General features: G+C 39.2%; 1 protein-coding gene across 5 annotated transcripts in view; it reads left to right on the top strand.

Annotated features, from left to right (window-relative positions):
- bsna (bassoon presynaptic cytomatrix protein a) overlaps positions 1–24,998 on the top strand; it is a 168,030-nt gene that overhangs the window by 22,817 nt on the left and 120,215 nt on the right. For all 5 annotated transcript variants that reach the window (XM_036008276.1, XM_036008277.1, XM_036008280.1 and 2 more), the window contains exon 2: positions 9,031–9,667. In XM_036008276.1, the coding sequence (XP_035864169.1) occupies positions 9,031–9,667 (637 nt within the window). The remainder of the gene's footprint in view (positions 1–9,030; positions 9,668–24,998) is intronic.

Raw genomic sequence — 24,998 nt, forward strand, 5'->3', positions numbered from 1 at the left:
TCAGAATTTGGCTGCTTTCATTTCAGCGTCTGAGCTGATCGAGGCAGCGCCTGTAGTCAGACAGCGATAATCGCTCAGTCAATTAGTCAATAAGCTGGCCAATCAGAAAATAGACAGCCTGTCAACCAGCAGGATGAGCCATGTAGGCAGCCTGTCAGAGAGACCAGCTAACAAGTAATCAGTCAGACAGACAGCCTGCAAGTCAGCCAGACAGACATAATTTTCTAAATCCAATTTCTTTTCTAGCCTTTTCTGTCTTGGGGACTTGGTTTGACTTGGAGAAGAGTTGATGAGGCATTATACAGTACATCTCAATCAGTCTCTGCTGCTGTGTGTGTGTATGCATGAGAAATAGAGGTTATTTGTGAAAATTTGTATATCCTATTCAATGTGATTGCAAGCTTTATGCATACTATAGGTGCAGGCGTGTGTTTGTATGGTTCATAATGAACCATACAAACGTCTGTTACGCACTGGGGTGTTAATGGCATCTCTAACGGCTGAAAACACAGTGAGCCTGCACACAGAGAGGTAAACGTAGACTGGTGTCTGAGTGCAGGTTACTGTCATCCTATCATACTGTTCACATGGAATAACAGCACATCTGCTGGAGACACATTCAGCACAGAAAGAAACATACATGACAATAACCAGGACACACAGAAACAAACAGTGTACACACTCTGCATGTAGATGAATGCATATATCATTTTTCCACACAAACAAAAACATTTAAATAAACATTTAAATGACGGAACAGTGGTTGTCATTTATAGCAGCCATCTGCTGAGAACGCATCAGAAGGTTACAAAGATATGGGCTAAAGACATACAGTAAATAGATGGAGAGGTACATTAGACATCTGGTTGACAGAGTATCAGTGCTGCAAAATACAGTAAACGTGCGTGTGCATGTGCATGTGCGTGTGTGTGCACATGAGTGTGCACGTGGGTAGACAGGCACCTGGGTATCGTAGAATACAGTTAGTGCTCTCAGTCTCCAGCCTCTCTGGCTGTAAATCAAACAGCAACCATCAAGCACCTGGTGTGGTGGGCCTACTATGCACCCCACTGAAGGTGATTAAAATGAGAAATAATATAGTAGCTGTGGTGACGCTGAAGACATCGTCCATGACTACTATCTAATTCTTTTTTCTATTCTATTAGAAAGAAAGCCTTACTTGCAGCCGGCTTCCTCTATCCACTACCCTTCTTTAATTGTGCTTAAAGCCATTTAGAGAGTGTGTCCATTCTTTGGGGGAGGGGTGGATATCACTTCCACATTTGGGAACAAAATTCATCTCAATTTAAATCCAGGTCAGTGTTTGTGGCCTTTACTCAGCACCATGTGGTATCATTACAGTCGTTTGCAGCAAAGCCCCTTACACTGCACTGCCATACAACTGTTGACATAACTGATTACATAACACAGCTTTACCACGTGCTTACTGTAATAAGGAGTTGCACAATACTCCAGCATGATGATTTTACTTTATTTCTTTTAATCTGCTGATTAAAACTTTGCATCTCTAATGTTGAATTACTGCTAAGTTCATCAGCTGATGAACACTATCATATCTAGCTCCATGGTATGAACGCTTTAACTACTTTTAAGGCAGAAGATCAAACATGGTTGAGCTCCATGCTATTTTATATAGGCTACAATAATTAAGACTGTCAATCTTGAAAGTACTCATGCTGTGATGCTATCATGTTTTGGCATATTGTATTATTATTGTTTACTATTATGTAGATCTTCTTACTCTCTTTCTTCTTCCTCATTTATTAATGATTTATATAAATTGATATCATACCACAGCAATTTCACCCTCAACTAAAGGAAGAGATTATGTACTTTTGAGCTTAAATGTGTGGAATAGACACAGCTGTTATATAACGTTAGCTTAAGCAATATGAATCAAACACCAAAGTGACATGCTTGAGATCACAGTATCACTGTAAGATTTGTTGTTGTTGTTGTTGTTGTTGTTGTTGTTGTTGTTGTTGTTGTATTGCTGTTTTTGGCATTCAGTGTTTTTGCTTTCAAGGTACTTTTCAAGGTACATTTCTACTAGAAGGGAGAAGGTAGGAGGTCATCATCATCTCCTACATCATAGTTTAGATGTGTCAAATTGTGCCACAGAGAGCTGGGACGATACAGGTTTTCATGCCAATAAGAGCCTGATTTAATTAATTAATTAATTATTCTTCCTCTTTAACAGAGTAAATTGGTGAAATCCCTTGGTGTAGTCTTTAGTTTGATGGAAAAAATAGAAATGAAAGCCCTGCAGCTCCACAATAACAGCCTCTGAATGACAAGCACATGGCTGGCATTTTGACATAGCCAAACACCAGAAAATACATGGTGTGATGTAATACAGAGTAAACTTATCACACAGACATAAGGTTGCTGTGACTGCGTTGCCCACTTATTCCTTAAAACAGTGCCACGCACTAGTGAGAATATATGTGCAAATTGTCACATATTGACAAGTCCTGTTTCCCACTTCCAAAAATCTAGTTTTCCTTTTTATAATTTGCTGCTGCAAGGGCCCAGTTTCCCCATAAAGCTTTATTTTTCATTCCAAATATACGGTATGCAAAATGTATGCATGTGCTTAAATATGTTTATTCATTGCCTCCACTTGTGCATGCATTCATGTACCCAATAGACCTGGTGCCCATAGTAACAGCAGGGTGTGTTGTGTTGAATCATCTGATAGAGGAGCAAGGAGGAGAAAAGAGCATCAGCACTCTGGCCCAGGTGAAAATATTAAACAGTGTTGATAATGGGTTGGCTTCACGTTTTGATTCAGATATCTGAAAGGAAGAGCCTGAAAATATTCCTGTGACTACAGAGTGAAGAACTAAGGAAAGAGGTAAGAACAGCAGAGATATGAGATATGATTCAGAAAGTGACCTTCTGGTTTCCTCCCTGAGCTGAGGAGTGACTCTGCTGTTCTCAGACGAATGAGAAAGTCACTGAAGGTTAGCAGAGAGGGAAGAGACTCAGTCCTGCAACCAGCTTAAGGTAGGAAGGGAAGACAGGACTTTAGCTCCACGAACACTTTTTAACAGTAGCTGAGCCAGTGTGGTAGAAAGGATACACTACACTTTCCCTGCCTAAAAATTTTAAGCCCAGAGACGTGTTCTGGTTCTGGTAGCTAATGTTATACAGGCTAGCACTCAGTTAGCCCAAAAACAAGCTAACCAAACTGATAGATAGTAGGCTAGTAAGCTAGTCTGCTGACCTTCCAAGAACATGACTGTCATGTACAAGAGTGAAAACATTTAATTTGTGCATTTAATTTATGTTTATAGTACCTTTTTGTATTCATGCCAGTTAGCTAACCTGTGCCCTGGAAAACTGTGGTACCTGTAAATAAGATATGAAAAAAGGGGACGAGGAAAGGAAAATTAAAAAAGGAGACCGGAGAAGAAGAGATGAAAGAAACTAGTGGGAGACAAAGTAGGGGGAAAAGAAGTAGGCACCGTTTTACTAATGGTGGAACCACAGTTTTCCTGTCTAAGAAATTTTAAAACTAGGTTGTCACTGCTCGTCTCCGGGAGCTGATGTTACGAGGCTTAGTGGTCCCCTAAGTTAGCATCATGCTATAGCCAAACTGTTACCTTTTTATTATTATACAGTGCATTCTTGTTTTATTCAGACTAGTTAGCTAGTGTGCTCCAAAATTCTGTGGCATAGCAAGATTTGAAAGAAAGGGATGAGGAAAGGGGAACAAATAATAGGAGACAGGGAGGAAAGAAAAAAGGGTGATAAGATGAGGCAGGTAGAAATGTATCCTCTGTTGGCGAAACCACAGAAGTTTTCCTGTCCAACACAGTTCAACACTTTTTCTGTCAAAGACATTAGATTGTCTTAGCCTGTCTTTATGAGCTAACACAAACCTAGCACTTCATTAAGTTAACAACATGCAAAACATTTTTTTTTAAAGCTTATTTAAATTCTCAGAGTGAACTCTGTTCGTAGCTAGCTAGTCTGCTGACCTTCCAAGATCATGAATGTCATGGGCAGGAATGAATGAAAAATTAACATGAACATTTTCTACTTAGGTTAACTAGCAAATCTGTGCTCCCCAAACTTAATTTGCACAACTCCGAAGAACTGAGAGACAGGGAATGACGAAAGGGAAAGAAAAAAGAGGGGACAGAAGAAATGAAGAGAGGACAGAAAAAAATGGGAGGCGAAATGGAGAGAAAGGAGAAAGAGAGGGGAGGCAGATGGAAATAAATGGGCCGTACAAAAGCAATTCTGTCAACAGCCCAGAGTGGGAAGAAATGGAGGCAGAGGAGGAGGGGGAGGAAATAGATGTTTAGTTTGGGTCCACCAATAACCTAAATAGTCTTGTTTTGCTGCTGGTCTAGAGGTGTGATAAGAAATGTACCCTGCTACGGGGGAACATGATCAGGTAAATCCTACCCAAACCTCTGTTTGCTCTGTGTATCAACTGGAAGAGAAGAATACTAAGGCTAACATCAATAAAAACTGAAAGCACCTCCTCCGGGGAGTTTCTGGGATTGCAAATGAAAACCTGCAGTCAGACAGCAGACTACAGTTCACCCCCTCCTCCTTCATTCTCAGCGCAATGATCTAATCAACCATATTTTAGAACCGGTTAATTGGTCAAGCAATCAGCTAGTCCATGATATTTAGTATACAATATATAATCTCAAAATGTAGACACTTGAATAATAATTTGAAGTCGTAAAATTTGAGGAGCAGTTGAACGATGCTTGTCAGCATTTGTTTGGTCACAGATCTAAAAGAAAGGCTGGATGTAACAATGCCGGTTAAACTACTGCTTTAGAACTGTGCCAGTAGGGGTTGCTATAGCAACAGAATAACCAACTGACACCAGGTGTTGGTAGAAGAATAGACACAGAATCACTTTTGGTGAAATATAGAACCAATTTTGCTGCGAGTGTACTGTAGTTCATGTTCCTTTGCCTCTCGTTTTCTCTTTCAACCTCCTTTCCCATCATCAGTTTTCCCATCAGCTTTAAGTCTCTTATCCTGTCTCCTTCAATGTCTCTGCTGCGTGAATCAGTGAAACTTCGAGGTTTTTGATGAGTCACCCCACTCCCCTTCAAACACTCACACATGCACCACACAGCAACTCCAGCTGTGTGTGTTGTAGTGTGTGTGCACAGTGATTAGTTTTTGATTGGTTTGCTGCTCTGTGATGGTCTGAAAATGTGTAGCTACTGTAGATTTGTGACTGAAGGATGTGTAGTGTCTTATTAGCAAAACAGACTTTGAAGTGTACAGTCAGTAAAATCAGTAGTTTTTTGTCACTCTGGCCCTACAAAGCCAACTGCTAGCCTTTAATCTCAATTTATACCTTCGTCGTCCGCGTGTCTACGAGGGTCCGGTTCAGTCTGTGTGACGTAAATGTCGTCATCCGCTCATGTCTGTGAGGGTCAAGGGGGACCGTCCAAAAAACTGACCGCAGTACGCTACAAGTGGCAGCGTAGAGATTAACTGCGCATGTGTGGAACACGTCGTTCAAGCAGATAGTATAAACATAACTACTACGCGTCTGTGGTGTCCGCAGCTGTCCCTGTACGAGTCAGATTGGAGTATAATTGAGGCTTTACTTGATCCGCTTTAAATGCTTGCCGCAGGTGAATCTTTTCAACCAAAATGATAACAAAATGAGAGTCAACACTGTTAAACACTGCAGAAATTTCATTTAACATTTGAACATATTTTGAAATTACTATCAATGAATAAATACAGAATGTGTACACAGATACAGTTTAACAGTCTCTGATTTTGACCTACAAGAGCGTTTTTCTATGGTAGACTTATAGAAGGTATAAGAAAGACAAACTGTTGCCAACGATCCACTTCTTTACGAGAGTGGAAATAAAAATGTTGAAAAAGGCAAGATTCAACAAAGGAAAAAAGAAAACATTGGGCAAGCGAGGCCATGGTCAGTGCCCACTGAAAAGATAATAGAGGGTGAGAGACAGAGTGGCAATGAAAAGAGAAGTGATTGAGCAAAGAGAGAGGGTTTGATGGAGAAAAAGAAAAGTTTATAGAGAGAAAGATTACAGAGGACATAGATAAAGAGAACAGAAAAGGAGAAAAAGTAGAGACATAGACAGAGAGATTTTGTCACGACCAGACTGTCCACAAGAAGAAAACCTTGTAGTTAAAGGAGAGGCAGACTGGAACATTGTGACATGGGAGTTCAGTAAATCAACATTTCCAATTTCTGTGTGCATTAACCATTAAAGTTGGTAATACACCAAACCTAGACCCATTCAATCACTGACAGCACAGGCAATAGAATAGAAAAGAATAGAGTATAATATAATATAATAGAATAGTGACTGTCATCCCCATGGCCTCTGTGTGACTTCAACACACAGTTTGCACCCTGGCTCCTAAAACAGTCAATGCTGGTGTCTTTCAATCATGTACTATAGGTGATCTTTCTCTAACTGTAACCAGGCAGATCAGAAACACTATATATATATATATATATATATATATATATATATATATATATATATATATATATATATATATATATATATATATACGTGAGATATACTCAGGGGTGTTGGACATTCCTGCTAGAATGAATAGCTGTGGATGTGGGGAGGGGCCCATAGAGAATACCTTTCTACCAGGGTTTCCTCAGGGTCTTAAAAAGTCTAAAATTTCAAAATCTAAATTTGAGGCCTTAAAAAGTCTTAAATTTGCTGAAATATTGTTTTCTAGGTCTTAAACAATTTAACTGTAAACTGTTCTAAAATTTTCCTGTTGAAAAACTTTTTTATTTTGTGGTGTTGTTGTTGTTTACTGTATATGTACAACTTATTATGTAGTTTTTATTCAATTTTAATACATTTTATTACTTGTGCTACGCCCCTGGATATACTACTGTATGATGCTAGTAAAGTCATCACATAGAAGTGTCTGAAAATTCACTAGATATACAGGGAATATAATACTGTAACAAACCTTTCATTTTGCATGATTTCAAAAATCTGTTGAGATATTTCAGTTCCAAAAGTCAAATCAGTTGAATGAGGTTTTCTATCTTCTTTTACTGATTACCTGACTTCCCGATTACAGTCATCAAGTGTTAATTTACAGGTGTTTTAGTGGGGCAGCTAGCTTGGCAGAAGGGTTAAAAACATTTCTTGTATAGAGCAGTAAGTAAAGAAAATTAAAATTTAAAATATTCATACAGAAAAAATAACAGGATGATGCTGCAAATTTACAGCAACAGGTTTCATACGTTCTGATTTTTACAACAAAAAATCTACTTGAAAATTGATGAATTGATGAAACTACTGAAGTCACTCATGTTGAGTTTTTATCACCCCATATGCAAAAAAGGGAAAACTTGAAGAATATTTCTTTGTTAACATCAACTTCTTTTAATAATATAGGTGTCCTCGGTTTTGTACCGATTTGTTTCCCCTCAGGTGTGTGTTTGTGTCTCCTGCCTGAAGTGTACGCACATTTAATATTGTCTAGGTGTATGTACTTTGTGTGTTATTTTCTGACTGAAAAATGTATGTGTGCATGTCGCCTTTGACACACAAATGTGTACTGTATGTGTGTGTGTGCGTCGCCGGTTGCCGCAGCCTGTTAATTTCCATTTTAATTTGTTGATGCCTGTGGATGTTCGGAGGTCCTTCCACAGCTTTCAGCAGCTACAAGTAAATTAATCAGTTATTATTTTGCCAGTTTTTAATGTTGTTTCTGCTGCTGGTTCCCTGGCAGTAAGAATATAATTGAATTTGTTAGAATACAGTGACAATTACCAGGCTGAATACTCATTCATTTAATAATGCATTCAATAAAATAAGATATTTTTTTCATTTAATACTGGGGTGGCATTAAGCAACGCTGCTTATTACATTCACTCTGCTCTTGCAGCAGAAAAAAATATCAATACTATAATTGCATTCAGCCATTAATTTGTTATATAAAATTTGAATGAACACCAACACAGACTATTTTAAAGGTAGTTTTAGGGTTAGAAAGGAGTCATTAACTTGCCAAAATGGCGAGTCATTTAGTTTAGAGTAGTTCAGTGAGTTTGTTAATTAAAGTTTTATAGTTTTAAAATTATATTACTGTTAAAGTTATGCATAATTAAAGCTTTAGTGCGTAACTTTTTGATATTAATGAACGGCCGTTACATTCCAGCCATTGCCAAATGAGGTGCTACAAAGCTAATTAAGACTATCAGCTCCACACAACTCTCTGTATTTCTCAGTATGGCAGTGTTCAGAAGATTGTGGCCTCTGGCGACTTTTGCGCGCAGAAACTCGAGTGAAGATAATTACCTCTTCTGAAGAGTCCGTCATGTTTTTTAAAATCCTCCGTGTCCTCCATGGCTACTAGCAACTGCGTGGAGGAGGGGTTTGGGCGCGTGCACGATCACGGAGGGCTTGTATCATGTGGATGCGCCGACAGTGTTGTTGTCATTACTTAGAATTCCTCATGGGGGCGACAGAAACTACGCACTATAGTTTGAAGTGTGTGCTGCTTTGAGTGGTTTACTACTGGAGGTTACTTAGTAGTTACTTAGTAAGATAGGCAGCTGAAGATGCTAACATTGGCAGCATAAGAGCAGACAAACACATGTTTATTCCATTCCTTACACTTTTGCCCTTGTATTCTTGGTTTTGGGGGAAAGTTAAAAAAAATAGAAAACACCATGCAAAATCCTTGTAAATGGAGTAGGTACTTACTCCAGTCCCATGCACAACGCTTCAACAACATTTCATTAACAAAATCTCTTTTTGTCCTGTTTACTCTTGATGATTTAAGGATCTTGCTGTGAACAATATTTATCAGAACTACTTTAGTCCATAGTCAAACTGTTTCAATGTTGTTTTCAGTGTTCTAAGGACTGAACGAAATTCTGTTTGTTTCTATAATATTGGGGTGATAGCAGGAATCTATCCTGACCCTTTAATTGTAATTAAAAGAGTTGATGTTAATCTCTTTTATTTTTGCTTTGTCCCTCTCTTCCAGGGGTCCGATGGGCAGCCCCAAGCCTGGCATGCAACAAGGAGGCCATGGAGGAGGAGGAATGGGAGGAGTAGGTGGAGGTGGTATTGGAGGAGGAGGAATGGGAGGAATAGGAGGAGGAGGTATGGGAGGAGGAGGAATGGGAGGAATAGGGGGAGTAGGAATGGGCGGAGGTGGAGGACTAGGGACCAGAGCTGTCGAGCCCTACCGCCTGGCCACTCACGAGGCTCCGACTTCCCCCCGACATATGCAGTCAAGCCAGGGGCCTGGCATGGGGCATGGCCCCGGGTCTGGCCATGGGATGGTTCATGGTCCAGCTGGGTCCAGCATGGGAGGCCATGGAGGTCAGCCAAGTCCTGGTCAGCACGCCTCCCGTCGAAACCTCCAAGTCGACTTCAGCGGTTCGGGCGGCTCCAGGACAGGCCGGTCTCCCTCTGTGTCTCCTGACCGCGGCCTGACGCCCACCTCGCCCTACTCGGTGCCGCAGATCGCACCAATGCCGAGCAGCAAACTGTGCCCAGTGTGCACAAGCACAGAGCTGTCCAACCCACCGGCTGTACCCAACTACAACACCTGCACCCAGTGTAAGGCCACCGTCTGTAACCAGTGTGGATTCAACCCCAACCCGCATCTCACTGAGGTAGGTCAGGTTTGACAAGGAGATATGTTATCATATCATAATGATTAAATCTTTTTTTTTTTTTATATGCCTGTCCTTACTTTGCCACTGTGGATTTGTGCAACAAGGGACGATTGTTGTAGTTATCTGGTGGAATAAATGGAATCAATAACAGCTGATTTTTTGTTAGTAGTCAGGGACTAAGCATTTGGGTATGAATAATTTAATTCTGTAGGCGGAGAGTCATATTTGTCATACTTGACTAATGTTTCAGGTTTAGATGATAAACAACAGAAACAAAAAGTTTATTTCAACGCACATAAGTTTGAGTGTGGAAAAGATCATCTCAATGGAATTTCTCTTAATTGGTAAACGGCTTATGCAATAAACTGATGGATACGTTATTTGCCGAATAAATAATTACGTTTCAGGTCATTTTATGGTTGCAACCCGCCATAAAACGAAGAAGTTTTAGGTCATTTCCGCCACGTATTTCCGCTTTTTTGCAGACATGGCGGGTGTCAACAAAGACAGATATAAGTGGACAAACGTTATATGTCGCTTTACGAGCGACATTTAACGGCTGTTTTAGATAGCAAAAATGAAATGCCATAACGTGCATCTGCATCATCATAGCGATGTTTTGATAGCGTCGTTGTTGTCTTATTATAGCTTGATATGTCACTCATCAGCTGGCACTAAGCACTATTACAACTTGCGCAATATTAATCATTTGTAGGTAGACGGCGCAATCCATTTTGGCTAGCAAAACTTTGTTCGCAAATGTTAGCTTGAATGTTGTGCGATTGAGTGCGAACATGAATGGAAACACCTTAACATGTCTCAAATCTATTCAATATACTAATTTGACCGCAAAACAGCACGTGAGGTCATTACGCACAGGTTTTTATTCGCTTTAACGCCGTTTAAACACTTTCACCGGCTTTGTTCGCCTCAATGTTTTTAGCGAACTTCAGATAATTCGATTGACATAGTGGATGGAAACATAGCTAGTGAGTTTAAGGGCTCAGCAAGTGGCAATAATTCCTACCTGAGGCGCTGACGGAATCTCCATTAATGTGCAGAGGCAAGACACATGGGTCGTGACTGTGTGTGTGTGTGTGTGTGTGTGTGTGTGTGTGAGTGTGTGTGTTTAAGTTCATTGTACTCTTCACAGGTGTAATGTAAAGACAGGAAGCAAAATGTTCCAGTATTTGGCATTCAGAGAGAGAAGGAGGGATAAGAGACTAAGATCCAAAGAAAAAAAGGACAGATTAATGTGACTAAAGTTATTCAGAGGTGGGTTGAGGGATGAGGAGAAGAGAGGAGGTTAAGAGGCCATCTTTGATTGAGAGGAGGTTTACGCTTGCCTTTGGTGACGGGTTCAAACTATCAGCCCCAGCGTCAGCGACTGGTGACAAATATCAAATCACAGCCTCCCTGGGCAGACAGGAAAGACACAACCAGAAGCACGAGGCCACGTCTGATATGTTAGCCATGCTGGCACCCATTTATTCCCACTGGTCAAGGCCATATAATTGGCAGACAGCACGATAAACACTCTGCTGGATTAAACAAACTGCGGTTGAGTTGTTGTGTCTCATCTTTCATTTGCTTTTGTGGGAAAGAACATTGACACCTGAATCATCCATGTGTACCTGTTACATCACTCGCCCTGTTGCTCTATCCTAACAAATTAGCATCCACTGCCGAGCAAGGGTAAATGACTAATATTATTAGAGATAACAACACCGATAAGCTGTAATGGTAAATTTTTTTGTATTTTTGTTTTCAGTGGTATTATGCAGATTCACCATAAACTGCTTTCTCCAAAATAAGAATAGAGTTAAATCCACTGCTCTCTGACACAGTCAGCCAACACATTCAGTGTCTCTTAAAGATGGATTTAAATTTTTAAAAAGAAAAAGAAATCCCTACATAGTGAAAATGTGTATTATACTTAAAGTTGATCTATTATATAACATTTTCAGGTCCATACGTGTATTTTGTGTTTGTACTAGAACATATTTACAAGCTTTAATGTTCAAAAAACACTTTATTTTTCTTATACTGCCCATGGCTGCTGCACCTGTATTCACCCTGTGTCTGAGACGCTCTGTTGGAGCACCTGTCTCTTTAAGCGGTACTCCCGAAAATGCTCAGTCTGCTCTGATTGGTCAGATTCTGTATCAGCGTTCCTGTTGTTATATCCGTACAGTCGGTGACTTCAATGGAGTATACAGCAGGACCTTGTACCGTGAAAAACACCAATAAAGACTTATAAACCAAATATGACACCGAGTGTGACCCGAAATTGGGGAGAAATGAACAACATTGGCAGCCATGATTACAGGTTTCACTGGTGTTAGCATGCAGCTACTGAGTTAGTTAGCAGTGTACAGCAAGAGAATATAGCAGCACTTTCTACCGTCAGAAATCGCAGATAAAGGCTTCTGAACAAAATACTACATAACCAGACATGTTTCAGCAGCAGTGTGACCAGGAATTGGGGAGAAATGAACAACACTGGGAGCCAAGATTACATCTTTAACTGCCGTTAGCGAGCAGCTACATGCAACAATGTTAGCACTGCAGTAGCTTAAAGAAACAACAACACTTCAGTCCTGCCTACCTAGAGCAGATGACAAATCATAGAAGGCCGGAGAAGGCCGGCTGGGTGCTACGTGACACCGAGCCGAGAGTAGAAAAAACGGTTGAAACCAGAGCATTCAGAACAGTGGGGAAATCAGTTTAAGCTCACATAGGTTTCTCTGAAATACGTTTACCTCATTATTTGAAGCTCTGGCCACATTTAAAATGAAAATCTGACATTATCACATTATAGATGTGACAGAAGATAAGGAAAAACATAATAGTTTACCTTTAAAGGTTACCTGTGTAACAAATGTGTATGAGGCAAGTTGGTGTATGATTTGTTCAGTCTACCTGTCAAACGGGAGTGCTTGATTTTGTACAATCTAAACACAAACTGCCAATATTTTACATGACAAATTTACTTTTAAAACCCAAATCCAAGCAAGAAAAGCAGGATGTCAATTTCCAGAGAACAGTAGTCAATTTTAAAGGTGCTGTAGGTAGGATTGCGAAGATCCAGGACTTAGCCAACATCGACAACTTCTCAGTCCCTCCCCCCTTTCCGCTAAAGCCTAAAACGGTCTCCTAAGCCCCTCCCCCCACAAGGGAGAATGAATGCGTGTGCATGAGCAGTGATTGACACGCAGTTAGACACACCCCCCCTGGCCCTGATTGGTGTATCTGAACAAGGAGCTGTGGCTTTTTGCAAATCACACTACAGGCTGTAGGTGGTGTCAGAGGAGCCGGATTTTTTTTTAATTACCTGCTTCATGTAGTTCTACTTGAACATAGGGTCAGTTTCAGCAAATATGACAGAAAGTTAGTTTTATAAGTCTTACCTACTGCACCTTTAACTAAGTGTTAGTCATTCTTTGCACGGCATGTCATGACGGTTTTACTGGTTGTGATTTTCAAATTTGCCTACTGTATGTAGAGTACAGCAGCTTCCGTCTGGCTCATGTGCGATTATTTTTAAAACTAAGCTTTGATCTCTGCTCAGGTACACATGCTTGTACATGTGGTCCTCTGTGTGTGTGTTTGTGTGTGTGTGTGTGTGAAAGAGAGAGCACGAGAGACAGAGTGAGTACTACAGGTTAATAATAATGGATAATGCTAATGAAGTGGAAGGAGGAAGTTGATAAGCCTCTGATTTAGGGATTTGGACTGCATTTGTGATAGATTAACACACACAAAATATGCACACACGCACACACACACACACACACACACACACACACACACACACACACACACACACACACACACACACACACACTACAGTCACTCCTACTTGCCTCAACATAATTCATGCAGGAAGCATGTGCAATAAATTGTGATGTTAATTAATTGAAGGAACCCACAGGGGATTTCCTGTAGTGCAAACTGGAAAACATGACACAACAGCATAAAATCCAACCACCACCCTAGTTAACTGTTCTCTGTTCCTGCCGCACATATATTTATAGTAGAAAGATTTTTGGGTACTTCATGCTTATGTAATTTAATATTTCCCCAAAACATACATTAATGTACATGTTTGAAACACACACATGTGAATTGCACACAAAGCCCTGCTGAATTTGACTCTCACTTCTCCATCTTATACAAATTAATACACTGGTCCTGCCATTGTTTGTGTTCCCATGAATTATGGATTAGCTCCCTATTCCTATTAACAGTTACTATCTTCTCCATACAATATTTAATAGAAACACAATCTCTTAAACCTATTTTTAGGATTTTGTTTTATTCAGAAGATATCTACCCAGACAATTTGACAAGTTCATGTTCACAGTGAGGAAATATCATGGGAATGTGCATATACGATGTACAGTCCCTTAGATGTTTTTTTTTAGCCTCTTTAGAATGAAGTATTCGCCATAATTATTCAAACTAATTAATTTTTTTTTTTTAAGTCACACACTATCCTTCCATATCCCCTCAGCTCTAAGTGGCAGATCTCCAGCCTTGTTATGTCTGCAGCTATGGATTAATACTTAAACTAAACATTATCCATTATTATCACACCTAATCATTGTACTGTGTATCCTGGTAATCTAATAAGCAGTGCCAGGCTCCATATCCGTTGTACTACGCTCTGATTCCATTTGCCTCAGATAACAGTTAGCAGACTTAGCCAGGCAAGCCAAAAAGATAATTTTATATAAACATGTCAGGTGTGACCGACTATTATTATGACTATTTAACAAGCACAAAGCCACACAAAGTCCTGTCATGCCATCAAAAATAAAATTTCTTCTTCATGTTCAAACGACTGAAACGTGATTGAAGGAAACTATCTACCACTTGAGAGAAAAAGAAGTTGTTGCTTAAAATTTGGTCTTAAAAGCACGTAATGATAACGGTTTTCCAGTTCCTTTACAGCTGTGTGTTGGGGGTTGAACACCCTGTTCTGTCTAGAATCACAGATCATTATTTAATTTAATTGATGGCACTCTCTGTTCTGGTAATCTAATAAGCACTGCCAGCATCCATATCTTGTTACATTCCGACGCCTTTTGCATCAGATAACATTCAGAAGACTAAACTAGGAGAGTGACACCAATTATCTGACCAAAGAGGATCAGAGAGAGATTATAGTCCATGTATCTGATTCTGGAAGGGTGGCTTTCAGTTTATTAATTGATCTTTGTGAACTAATGATGAGTGATTGGATTTGGATTGGAGATTCCCATCGGCCTCAGCTTCACTCTGTGTTTATTGCTAATTAATAAATGCTAAACTAGGATGGTGAACATGGTATATACATTATACCTGCTTAACATCGGCATGTTAGCATTGTCATTGTGACTATATGGTAGCATGCTGCCATTAGCATTTAGTGTAGAGCACAGCTGTGCCTAAGTACAGCCTCACAGAACCATTAGCATGGCTGTAGACCACTAGTCTTGTTACTAGGGGTGTGCATTGGCACTGCCCTCACAATTCGATTCGATTACGATTCACCAGGTAACGATTCAATTCAATTCAATTCGATTCTACGATGCATTGCGATGCATCAAAATTCTACTGCACACAACATGGCAAATTTTTCATCAGTCATGAGGCAATACAAGCAGTCAGATATTGAACAACAGATTTTATTGGCTGCTATGTGTGTATTATCACTCTCCTGTATTTTTGACATAAATGTCATTAAATAAAATAAAATGTAATGGTACAGGGTATTGGATATGGCATTTTCAAACCTGAAAAAGAAAACATAAATCACTGCTTTCAGTGCTTTGAATGAGAAATGTTTCTCTTCTCTCTGCAGCACTTATCATATTAGCGGCGTTGTCCGTCACCAGCACAACACTTTTATCTGTTAGCTGCCATTCCTCCACAACATCCAAGAGTAGCCTCGCCATATAAGCACCAGTGTGGCTCTCATTAAATGCTCTCGTCTGCAGCACATGTGATACAATCTGCCAATCCTCGCTAATATAATGTGCCATAGGATAGGGTACATAGGGTTACATAGGACTCTGTTGCGACAGAAGTCCAGGCGCCACTTGTAATGGCTACACGACTGGCTTTACACATTGATTCCATTACCTTTGCTTTGGTTTCTTTGTACAATGCGGGAAGCGCAGAATCAGTGAAGGTAACTCTTGTCAGTAGCTTATACCGGTGCTCAATTGTTTTAAGCATGTGGCGAAACCCCGCATTTTCTACCACAGAATAGGGTCGTAGATCCTTCGCTATGAAACATGCCACCGATCGTGTGATCCTCTTTGCTCTCTCCGAGTTGTGTGGCAACGTTGACACTAGCGACTTGTCAATTCTTGGCTGGGATGTGTCGACTTTTTGTGTTGTTGTTGTTGAAGCCAACTCAGGATGCCAATGATCAACGTGGTTCGTGAAGTTAGTTGTATTGCCAACGTGCTTGATTTTAGTGTGGCAGGTTTTACACACCGCATAAGTCTTGTCTAGTTTCCCATTAACTTCGTAGAATCTGAAATATGCCCAGATGTCCGCTTTCCAAGCTTTGGGTGCGTTTTTAATTACCCGTCTATCGCGGTCATCTCCCTCCGCCTCAGCCATCTTGATTGTTGTTGTTATGCCCCCGGAAGTAATTGAAACTTCACAACTTTATTGTCCACTCAAGGCCAGAAAATAAACAGTGACATAATCGATTATGGCACTTTGCCGCATCGATGCTGAATGGTGCATGCCACGCATTGCGATGCATCGCCGAATCGATTATTGTTGACACCACTACTTGTTACTCTAAAGCCTTCAACGTTTTTTAAACCAAGGACCCCTTAACTGAAAGAGAGACAGGGCAGGGACTTACTACTACCTACTACTAATATTGTATAAAATGAAGTTGCATATTAAACTGGGCCTAAAATAACGTGTAGGGTGGCCTAAAGCCTTTATACATACCTTTTTAGTGCATAGAATACTAAGCTATTAAAATAATAATTGTCGGCATGATTTTATAAATCATCTTTAAATGTTACACATACATGTGGCACCGTGAATCCTTAGGATTAACTGTATCTGTGGATGGCTATCTTCGTAACTACCTTACCTATTTGCCAGCCTATCATCAGTGGGGCTTTATATTTGCTAATAATATGTTGGATCCAAGTTAAGACAACATTTCAAAAGTTAACATTTTTGGAGGCCCCCCTGCATTGATTCTGAGGACACCCTAGGGGCTCTGGACCCCCTGTTGAAGTGCTGATCTATGCTCTAAAGTGTTTATCACTATCCTTAAAAGATCCTTTCCATCATCATTATACACTAAAGCACATTAGCCGTTAAAAGTATTTAGTCATTTTACTTAAAAAATACTTATATTTTTGAGACTAGAATCATCTGTGTCTAGAAATGTCTACTGCAGAAATTATAGGTAGCATTTTTCATTCTAAAATGGATAAGTAGTATCTTGGAATGAGCCAAATGAACCCCTTTTCATTTGATGTTTTCATGTGTGATGTGTGTTGTGTGCTGTCATTGTCAGTTTAGCACCTTAAAAGGATAAACCCTGAGTGTTGCAGCTCTTATGAATATGGATGAGGGATATTGAAACACCCACACGCCATGTATTTGCAACTCATTTATGTGAGTTATGAAATCCTCTCTGTGGCGGTTTATATCTTTACACCGGGCGTGAAAATGATGTCTAGATTGGTTGCAGGTTGTGCACCTTTTCCAGATGTTCTGGAATTGTGAAAACAATTTCAACAATCAACCACGGCCTTTAAATGTTAAATTGTCCACCACAGCTGTTCAATACCACTCTGCAGTCGCATGCTAACAGCTGGAGTTTGAACCAGCAACCATTTGCTCACCTCCCCTCACTCGCATAGCATTACTGATTTCTAAGTGGCAGATCAGCTTTGGAGCCTAAAATAATCTCATTGGCTGATCTCAGCCTTAGTGGGCGAAGTCCTGGACAATCATTATTTCACAACAGAAACTAATGATAACTAATAATCCAATATAAATAAATAAATATACAGTAATATCTTACTCTGTTATCGAGCCATTTGGCTAACTAGCTTCATATAATTAGCTTCCCCCTCTCTTACCTTTTGGTTTGAAATTGTACTGTAAGGCATTTATTGCTATAACAACGAATAGCCCTGTGTTTCAAGGTAAAGATTATAGGCAAGGAATCAATGGAGCCCCTCTAATTAGCATTTTAAAGATTGAATAGGCTCTTTTCACAGCAGCCATTTTGACATGTCATAGCAGGGCAAACACAGGTGAAATGAATTATGGTCACAGCCATTCCAGTGAGCAAGGCCTGCATGCTAGCTCATACCAGAGCCCTGCGCCACCTAAATGGAACAGAGCAAATAATTAATGTTATTAATTAAACCTGTGTTTGCCCTGCATTGGCATGTCAAAATGGCTGCTGTGAAAAGGGCCTATTAGGTTTAATCATGAAACTGCAGTTCACTGAGTTTAATTTGAATATTTTGATAGCGCCAATACGATACCACTTTGTTTTCTTCCTTTTTTACAATATCTGACTTACTTTAAGAAATATAAACATGTTTTTATAGAAAAACATGTTTATATTTCTTAAAGTTTCATTTTCAGTTTTTTTTTTCAATCTTTAAGTTAAGTCTAGAACTAGCAAAATGATGCACTGCTTTTCCTTTTCTTTTGATGCATCAATCCCACCGTTTTTGCTTCTGCTTTTTTTTTTTTTTTTTTTTAGCAAACATAGCTACAGAACATCATGCAAAGTGTGAACCTTAATGCAAATATGTTGATAAAAGTGGCTTTATAAGCCATTAGTGAGAGGAATGTAATGCATGCAATTTTGTGCAGGCTTTTATCCAAAGTGCCTTCAGTGGGCGGTGCAGTGGAAATGGAAACTTTCACTTTGTCTGTCTAATGACAACCAAGTAACAAGTAACAAACAAACTGATATGAGAAACACAACAATTATGATTTTTTTACAAGATCTTGAATTGGGCATATAAGTGTGGCATCATGCTAATCTTTGCTACTGTTTACGTTGTCCACTAAAGTATATTTACTCTTAATTTCCTCAAAAACATTGTCTACTGCCACAGACTTTAAACAAATCACCTTCTGTGTATCAGACAATGTTTCAAACTGCAAATGTAAAACGTTTCATGAGGTTGGTATTGTTGCAGTTAAATGGATATGCAGTAGGCCTGCATGATTCGGGGGAAAATATGAATCACGATTTTTTAGCTTAGAATTGATATCACGATTCTCTGCCACAATTTTTTTCTCAAGAAGTGTATTGTTTATTGTTTGGCCCTGATACAGGCTGTATCTGAACTCCTTGAACATGTCTTTATATAATTAAAACATGTCAATTACCATGCTGCAGCTACAGCTTCAGTCTCTAGAGAAATGTCTAGAGTTTGTCAATTGCCAATTTAAGTACAGTATCAAAAGCAGAATGATTTCTAAGCACACTCTTTAACTGCTTGCCTTTCATGTCTTCAGCTGTCCTATCAAAATAAAGGCTGAAAGTGCCCATAAAAAAAATATAGGCCTAATATGCAGTACAATAGAATGAAAGTGGTAAAATAGACATTTGTTTTTATGAAAATTGAGTGATTTGATATAGTTGATTTCTGTCAGTTTTTTCACAAGGTGATTCCCTGTACTTGTGTTTGTAGGCTGATTGCACCTGTTTAACTCCTGGGAAATGACCTTTTGAGCCACTACACCCTGACCAGAGGTTTACAGTTAATGCCAATAAACAAAACAAAGAAAAACAATATAGTAAAAGTTTATGAATGTTTGATGATATTTTTTGAAGTTAACACCGACATGCATTCATCTCTCTATTGTCTCTCAGCCTTCTGGCAGCACGTCTTCCTCCCTGTAGCCTGTTTGTTGTTCAACAGACTGCATGCTAATTTTAGACTCAGCGTGCACGTAGGGCTGCTAATAGAAATGTGTGTCTGTACATGTGTGTGTGTGTGGGTGTTTGTGCTGGACTAATTAGTTTCCGGAGAAATCTGCAGATTGTGCTTTTCTGTTCCCTCCTCTCAAATCTTAGCTCTTGCCTGTCACACGCTCCATTTATGTAAATGTACGAGACTCCATTGTGTTCACTAAAACACATACACAATGTGACCATTTTAAAGTTTTGCTTTACATTCATCTTATTATAATTATCATTACGATACTATCATTTTATTTAATTATCAAGTAAATGTAATTGTTCTGTACTACACTCTGTATTTACAGAATTGACAGTGTGCAGTCAAGGGAGAAACCACGAGCAAGTCACAAGAGGGTTATTATATTAAGATTTTATTTGTGTAATTTTAGAGATATTTTACATCAGAAGCAACAGAATGGTTTGATGACTGGTCTTAAAGGTGTTGAAACATAACCATGGGAAGGTAAATCATACTTAAGTTGCTTTGAGCAGCTAGGGAAACCTAATTAAATCCGTTGTCATTGAACATTTTGCAGGTATATTCAGTTTGAACATTTTTGCGACTTTGTAGATAGATTCATTAAAACATGATCTCATTCAGTTGATAAAAAAATCATCATGCAGAGAGCATTATATTTCTTTCAAAACATTACTGCTGTTCCAAAATATATGGATGACTTCATTATATTATTTGTAGAATGAATGTCATCCTGTTTGTGAAGTTAGTGATATCGCGTTGTCAGTTCTGCCATATTTGTCACAGTTGTCCCCTTCATTCTCTCACTCTTTTATTTGCACCGTAACTTTTCAAACTATGTATGAATGAATAAGAGAGAAAGAGAAGGAGAGAAACGGTGTTACAGTGCGAGAGCACTGTGGAGACACTGACAGAGACAGTTACAGTGAGAGAGAGGAAGTGAGAGAACAAATCAGGAGAAGGGAGAGGAAAAGAGTGAGAAAGTGTCGGATCAAGGTTTAGAAGAAAAAAGGCACAGGCGATAGACAGGTACACGAACATAGACAGATTTATGATGACATGTCCGAGGATGTTATCACCACTGCTGACGTCTGATATGGAGAAGTTTCCAGCCCATTTCACCTTTGAGCCATTGCAATACTTCATCACGACTAATTACACACACACGCACACACACACACACACACACACACACACACACACACACACACACACACACACACACTGTGAAATGCAACATCATTGTCATTACCAGAAGGTTCTATTTTTATAATTTTAAAATTAGAATCACTGTGGGGACTTTGGGTTGTTTCAGTAAAAAAATTATAGAAAAACATAAATACTATAGAATAGAATATAGAAAATAAGAATATAGCCAATAGATACAATCTCATGAATGAAGAATATTAACTTAAGGCCCATGCTTTTGTTTGGAGCTATCACATCTTTCTTCAGTGAAAGGAACTGACTCAGGTGTCATCACCTAACAATTTACTGTCTATGTTTACTGTCTGTGTTGCCCCAATGCTGGCTGTCCTATCCCTGAGAGCAGTCCTGCTGATGATCATAATAATAATAATAATAACGCTAATGACACAGGTTACAGGAATGGCACTTTGGTAATTACCTCTTACATCTCTCACTTATGATGTAATCTATTTATAACCCTAATGGCCATTTTCACTCGAGAGGAATGGAACCGGTTGCTAATAAAGGCCAAAAAACTATGACGGTTTTCTGTGTAATGACGGACACAATCGCCTTGACCTAAATGAGAGGATATATTTTTATCACCGCAGACAGAGGATAATGATCATAATTTAGACGACACCTAGAACTGAGATAAATATAGTGGCTGGTGTCAGCTCATCAGCTCCATTGTCTCTAGCTTTTCGTCTGTTGTTTGAGTACCGACTGCTTCCCATGTCTTTATGTAATGTTTACGAACAAACTTATCTTTTGATAAAAGGCCTTACAGTACGTTGATTTTACAAACGAAAGAACAAGGCAGGATGTGTTCATTTTTTCAATACTTAACCAAACAACAACCTTTCCTCCCAAAGATGATTATCTGTGTGCTGTAACAGAAACAAAGCCTTTAACAGTGGTTTTATTTGGACAAGATTTTGCACAAAAATCAGATCACCATATTATCAGTTACTAACTAAATGGCTCCTAAGGAAGTCCTAACTCAATAGCTCCAGGATAGCTTCCCCAGCTGAAACCAAGCCAAATGTTACTTCAGTTCCAAAGAGGAGCTGGTCTGCAAATCATTATTGGCAAACTCTTCACACAGTTTGAACCATCTAGAAGCTTCCTACCAATACCATTAATCCTAATTGAGATGCAGAAACACTAGCTTAGGTGAAATCATACAGCAGACCCATAAAGCAGTCACAAATAACCTGCATTAGTCATTAGCGGGTTGTTGCTGCCAGTTAGAATTTAAAGCCTGAATCCTGACATGTAATTAAGTTTCATTTTAAGTGGTGAAAGTAATCACCTTTCAACTTTGCTGAAATGTGGGTAAAGCATTTTCCAAGCAGTGTTGGAAATATCCTCTTTTCTCCAAACTAACTACAAAACACGGACTTTTTTCTTTCTGTCCATCATTCTGTCTTTTCCTTCTTCCCTCATTCTTAGCATTTTAGGTCCACATTTCTTCCTTCACTTTCTGTTTCTAACCTCCCCTCTACCTTTTATCCACCTCCTCCTCTTTTCTGTCTGCCTCTCACTTTCTCCATCTGCTCATCTCCAGTTGGTCTCTCCCCTCTTTCCCTCTTTCCTTCTCTGCGGTGGAGGAAGCAGTCTGTCATGCATGGCTGTCCGTGAGTGAGCGGCGAATCAAAAGCCCCAGTGTCGGCATAAACCTCCGCCGAGCAGCAGAAATCCTATTTGAAAGTCTCCAGATGCACTGACAGCTCAGTGGAGAAGCACACACACATATATGGAGGCACATACACAGTATACGTATGAACAAATCTAGAAATGTGCACATGCAGTATGTAAAGAACCGCACTGCATATTATATATTATATTATATTATATCTCACATGCATATTGATTCAGCACAACAGAATGCATTCACAGTTTACACTTTTTACGGCAAAGAAGCCCATCAAGCTTTTCTAGCTGTGTATAAATCATGTGCAAATAACACCAGCTGTTAAAAATAATAAATAAAACAATGCAAACACACTTCTAAGTATTTGAACAACAAAGGAGGAACAACATGTAAATATGTAACAAATATCAACTCACAACAACGCTTGTTAGAACTCTACATTTGGAAAAAGGTGGTGTTATTTGCACATGATTTATACACAGTGAGCGAGAAGGAGGCCTTCTTTATTTATAGTCATTACAACTTATATAACAACAAGCATTTGCCTGGTTTGCCTTTCCTGATAATTGTATGTACTGTCTATGACTAGCTGTCAATGCATAAAAAATTGAGAAGGGACATTTTGCTCTGGCCTTGACCAACCATACATCTCAAATTTTGCCAAGTGATTTGTGAAAGGTCTGGTGTAATTATCTTCAGTGTTAAATAGAACATAGTCTATATCCTTGACCTTACACTTCCGGGATTGCAACGGTGTCGCAGGAAATTCCGCCGGATGCATGTATTTTCGCCGATGTCTGTTTCCTTCCGCTTTCTTTGTGTTGGAATTTTAAACTCCGGTGGATTTGAGGACTATGGTTAACTGCTCCTCAGATCTCTACAGGGTAAATTCAGACAGCTAGATAGACTATCTGTCAAATCTGAGTTTTCTCTCGTACGACTATTTCACAGCGGCTCCGTGCGGAGCTTAGGGCTGCCCATGACGATTGTGATTGGTTTAAAGAAATGCCAATAAACCAGAGTATGTTTTTTTTCCCATCCTGGAATGCTGTGTGGAGTAGGCAGACCCTCCTCCACAGCATGTGGATGGTCTGACAAAGCGAGACTAGACAGAACAGCATGTGCTCTAAAATTGTTCGAAACACAGAATAAATACAACATCGTAAGGATCTCATTCTTCTAAAGACTCTTTCAGACGTGCACACCTTGACGTTAATCTGATGGCAATGAAACATGTTGGTCTCATGTCTGAATAAGCACATGAGTCACTTTTACGTAAAAGTGACATATGCAATCCTACTAGGTCATGTTTCCATATTGCGTTTTTACAGGTCTGAATTGAATGGCAGAATGACTAAAGGCTGCAGCAACACATGGAAAAACTAACACAAAATTGGGGATTCACTATGAGAAGCGAGGGCGTCCCCTTAAGCTCACAATGGTCATTAATTAAGGCTTAAATAAGTGATGTAGCCTGTGTAAGAACAGAAACCACTCCTTATCATAGCATTTTTAAACTCACCACTGCTTTCTCTCCCTCTGCTCCCTTGTGTGCACTAGGTGACAAAGACTGCGCAGTCATTGTGATTCTTTCATGTCTGAATGACACAGATGAAGCCAGCAATGTTACGTATTCCATGTCTAAAAAGGGCTTAGGAGAGGTGAATTTATTATGCAGTATTCGCTAACTTAGATAGCCTGCCTCTGCTGGCTAGTTACCAGTGTTGGGCAAGTTACTTCCAAAATGTAATACATTATAGATTACTAGTTACTGTCATTTGAGAGTAATTAGTTATATTACAATATTACTGTCTCTGAATTGTAATGCGTTACACTACTTTTGCATTAATTTTAAGTTACTTTCACCAAAATAACAGGGGAAGTTTGATTTGGCAGCTAGCTTGTGAATTTCACCACAGGATCAATAAAGTCTCCTCTTTATCCATTTTAATACATCATAGATTATTCATATTTTGTATAATTAATATAAATATGCAAAGTAACTAAAGCTATACAAAATAGATAAGTAAAACGTATAATAGGCAAGTAGGAGAAAATGAAAATACTCAATTAAAAGTATGGCATTGTTGTAAAATGTTTGTTTATAGCACTTCAATAAGAAATTCATGTTGTTTAGGTTAAAACACTCTAAAGGAAATGTTCAATTATAGTGTGATTAAAACTCACTATTAACATTATTTACAGTACTTGATTTACAGCTGATTTGTAAAAAGGTAGCCTACACAACCTTATTTAACAGTAATTTAGTTTTACTGCGAACCGTCACAGGAAGTGCTTTTATTTTGAAGTAGGCTACACGGAAGTTGTCTGTTGTGTAGCCTACTCTTGCCATAGACTGTATATAAGGACTCTTGCTAGCTTACTGAGAAGCGACATGTCCGTCAGGCTCAAGTTGTTCACTTTCTTGTTTGTAAAACTGCAACATATTGAACAGTAAATGGTCACAGTAAAAGACAAGCGTTTTTGGTCGTCATTCGAAGCCATTCCACTACAGGCATAGTTACTCTCCCAGGCT

Source organism: Sander lucioperca, chromosome 12 (assembly GCF_008315115.2).
Source record: "Sander lucioperca isolate FBNREF2018 chromosome 12, SLUC_FBN_1.2, whole genome shotgun sequence".
Taxonomy (NCBI): domain Eukaryota; kingdom Metazoa; phylum Chordata; class Actinopteri; order Perciformes; family Percidae; genus Sander; species Sander lucioperca.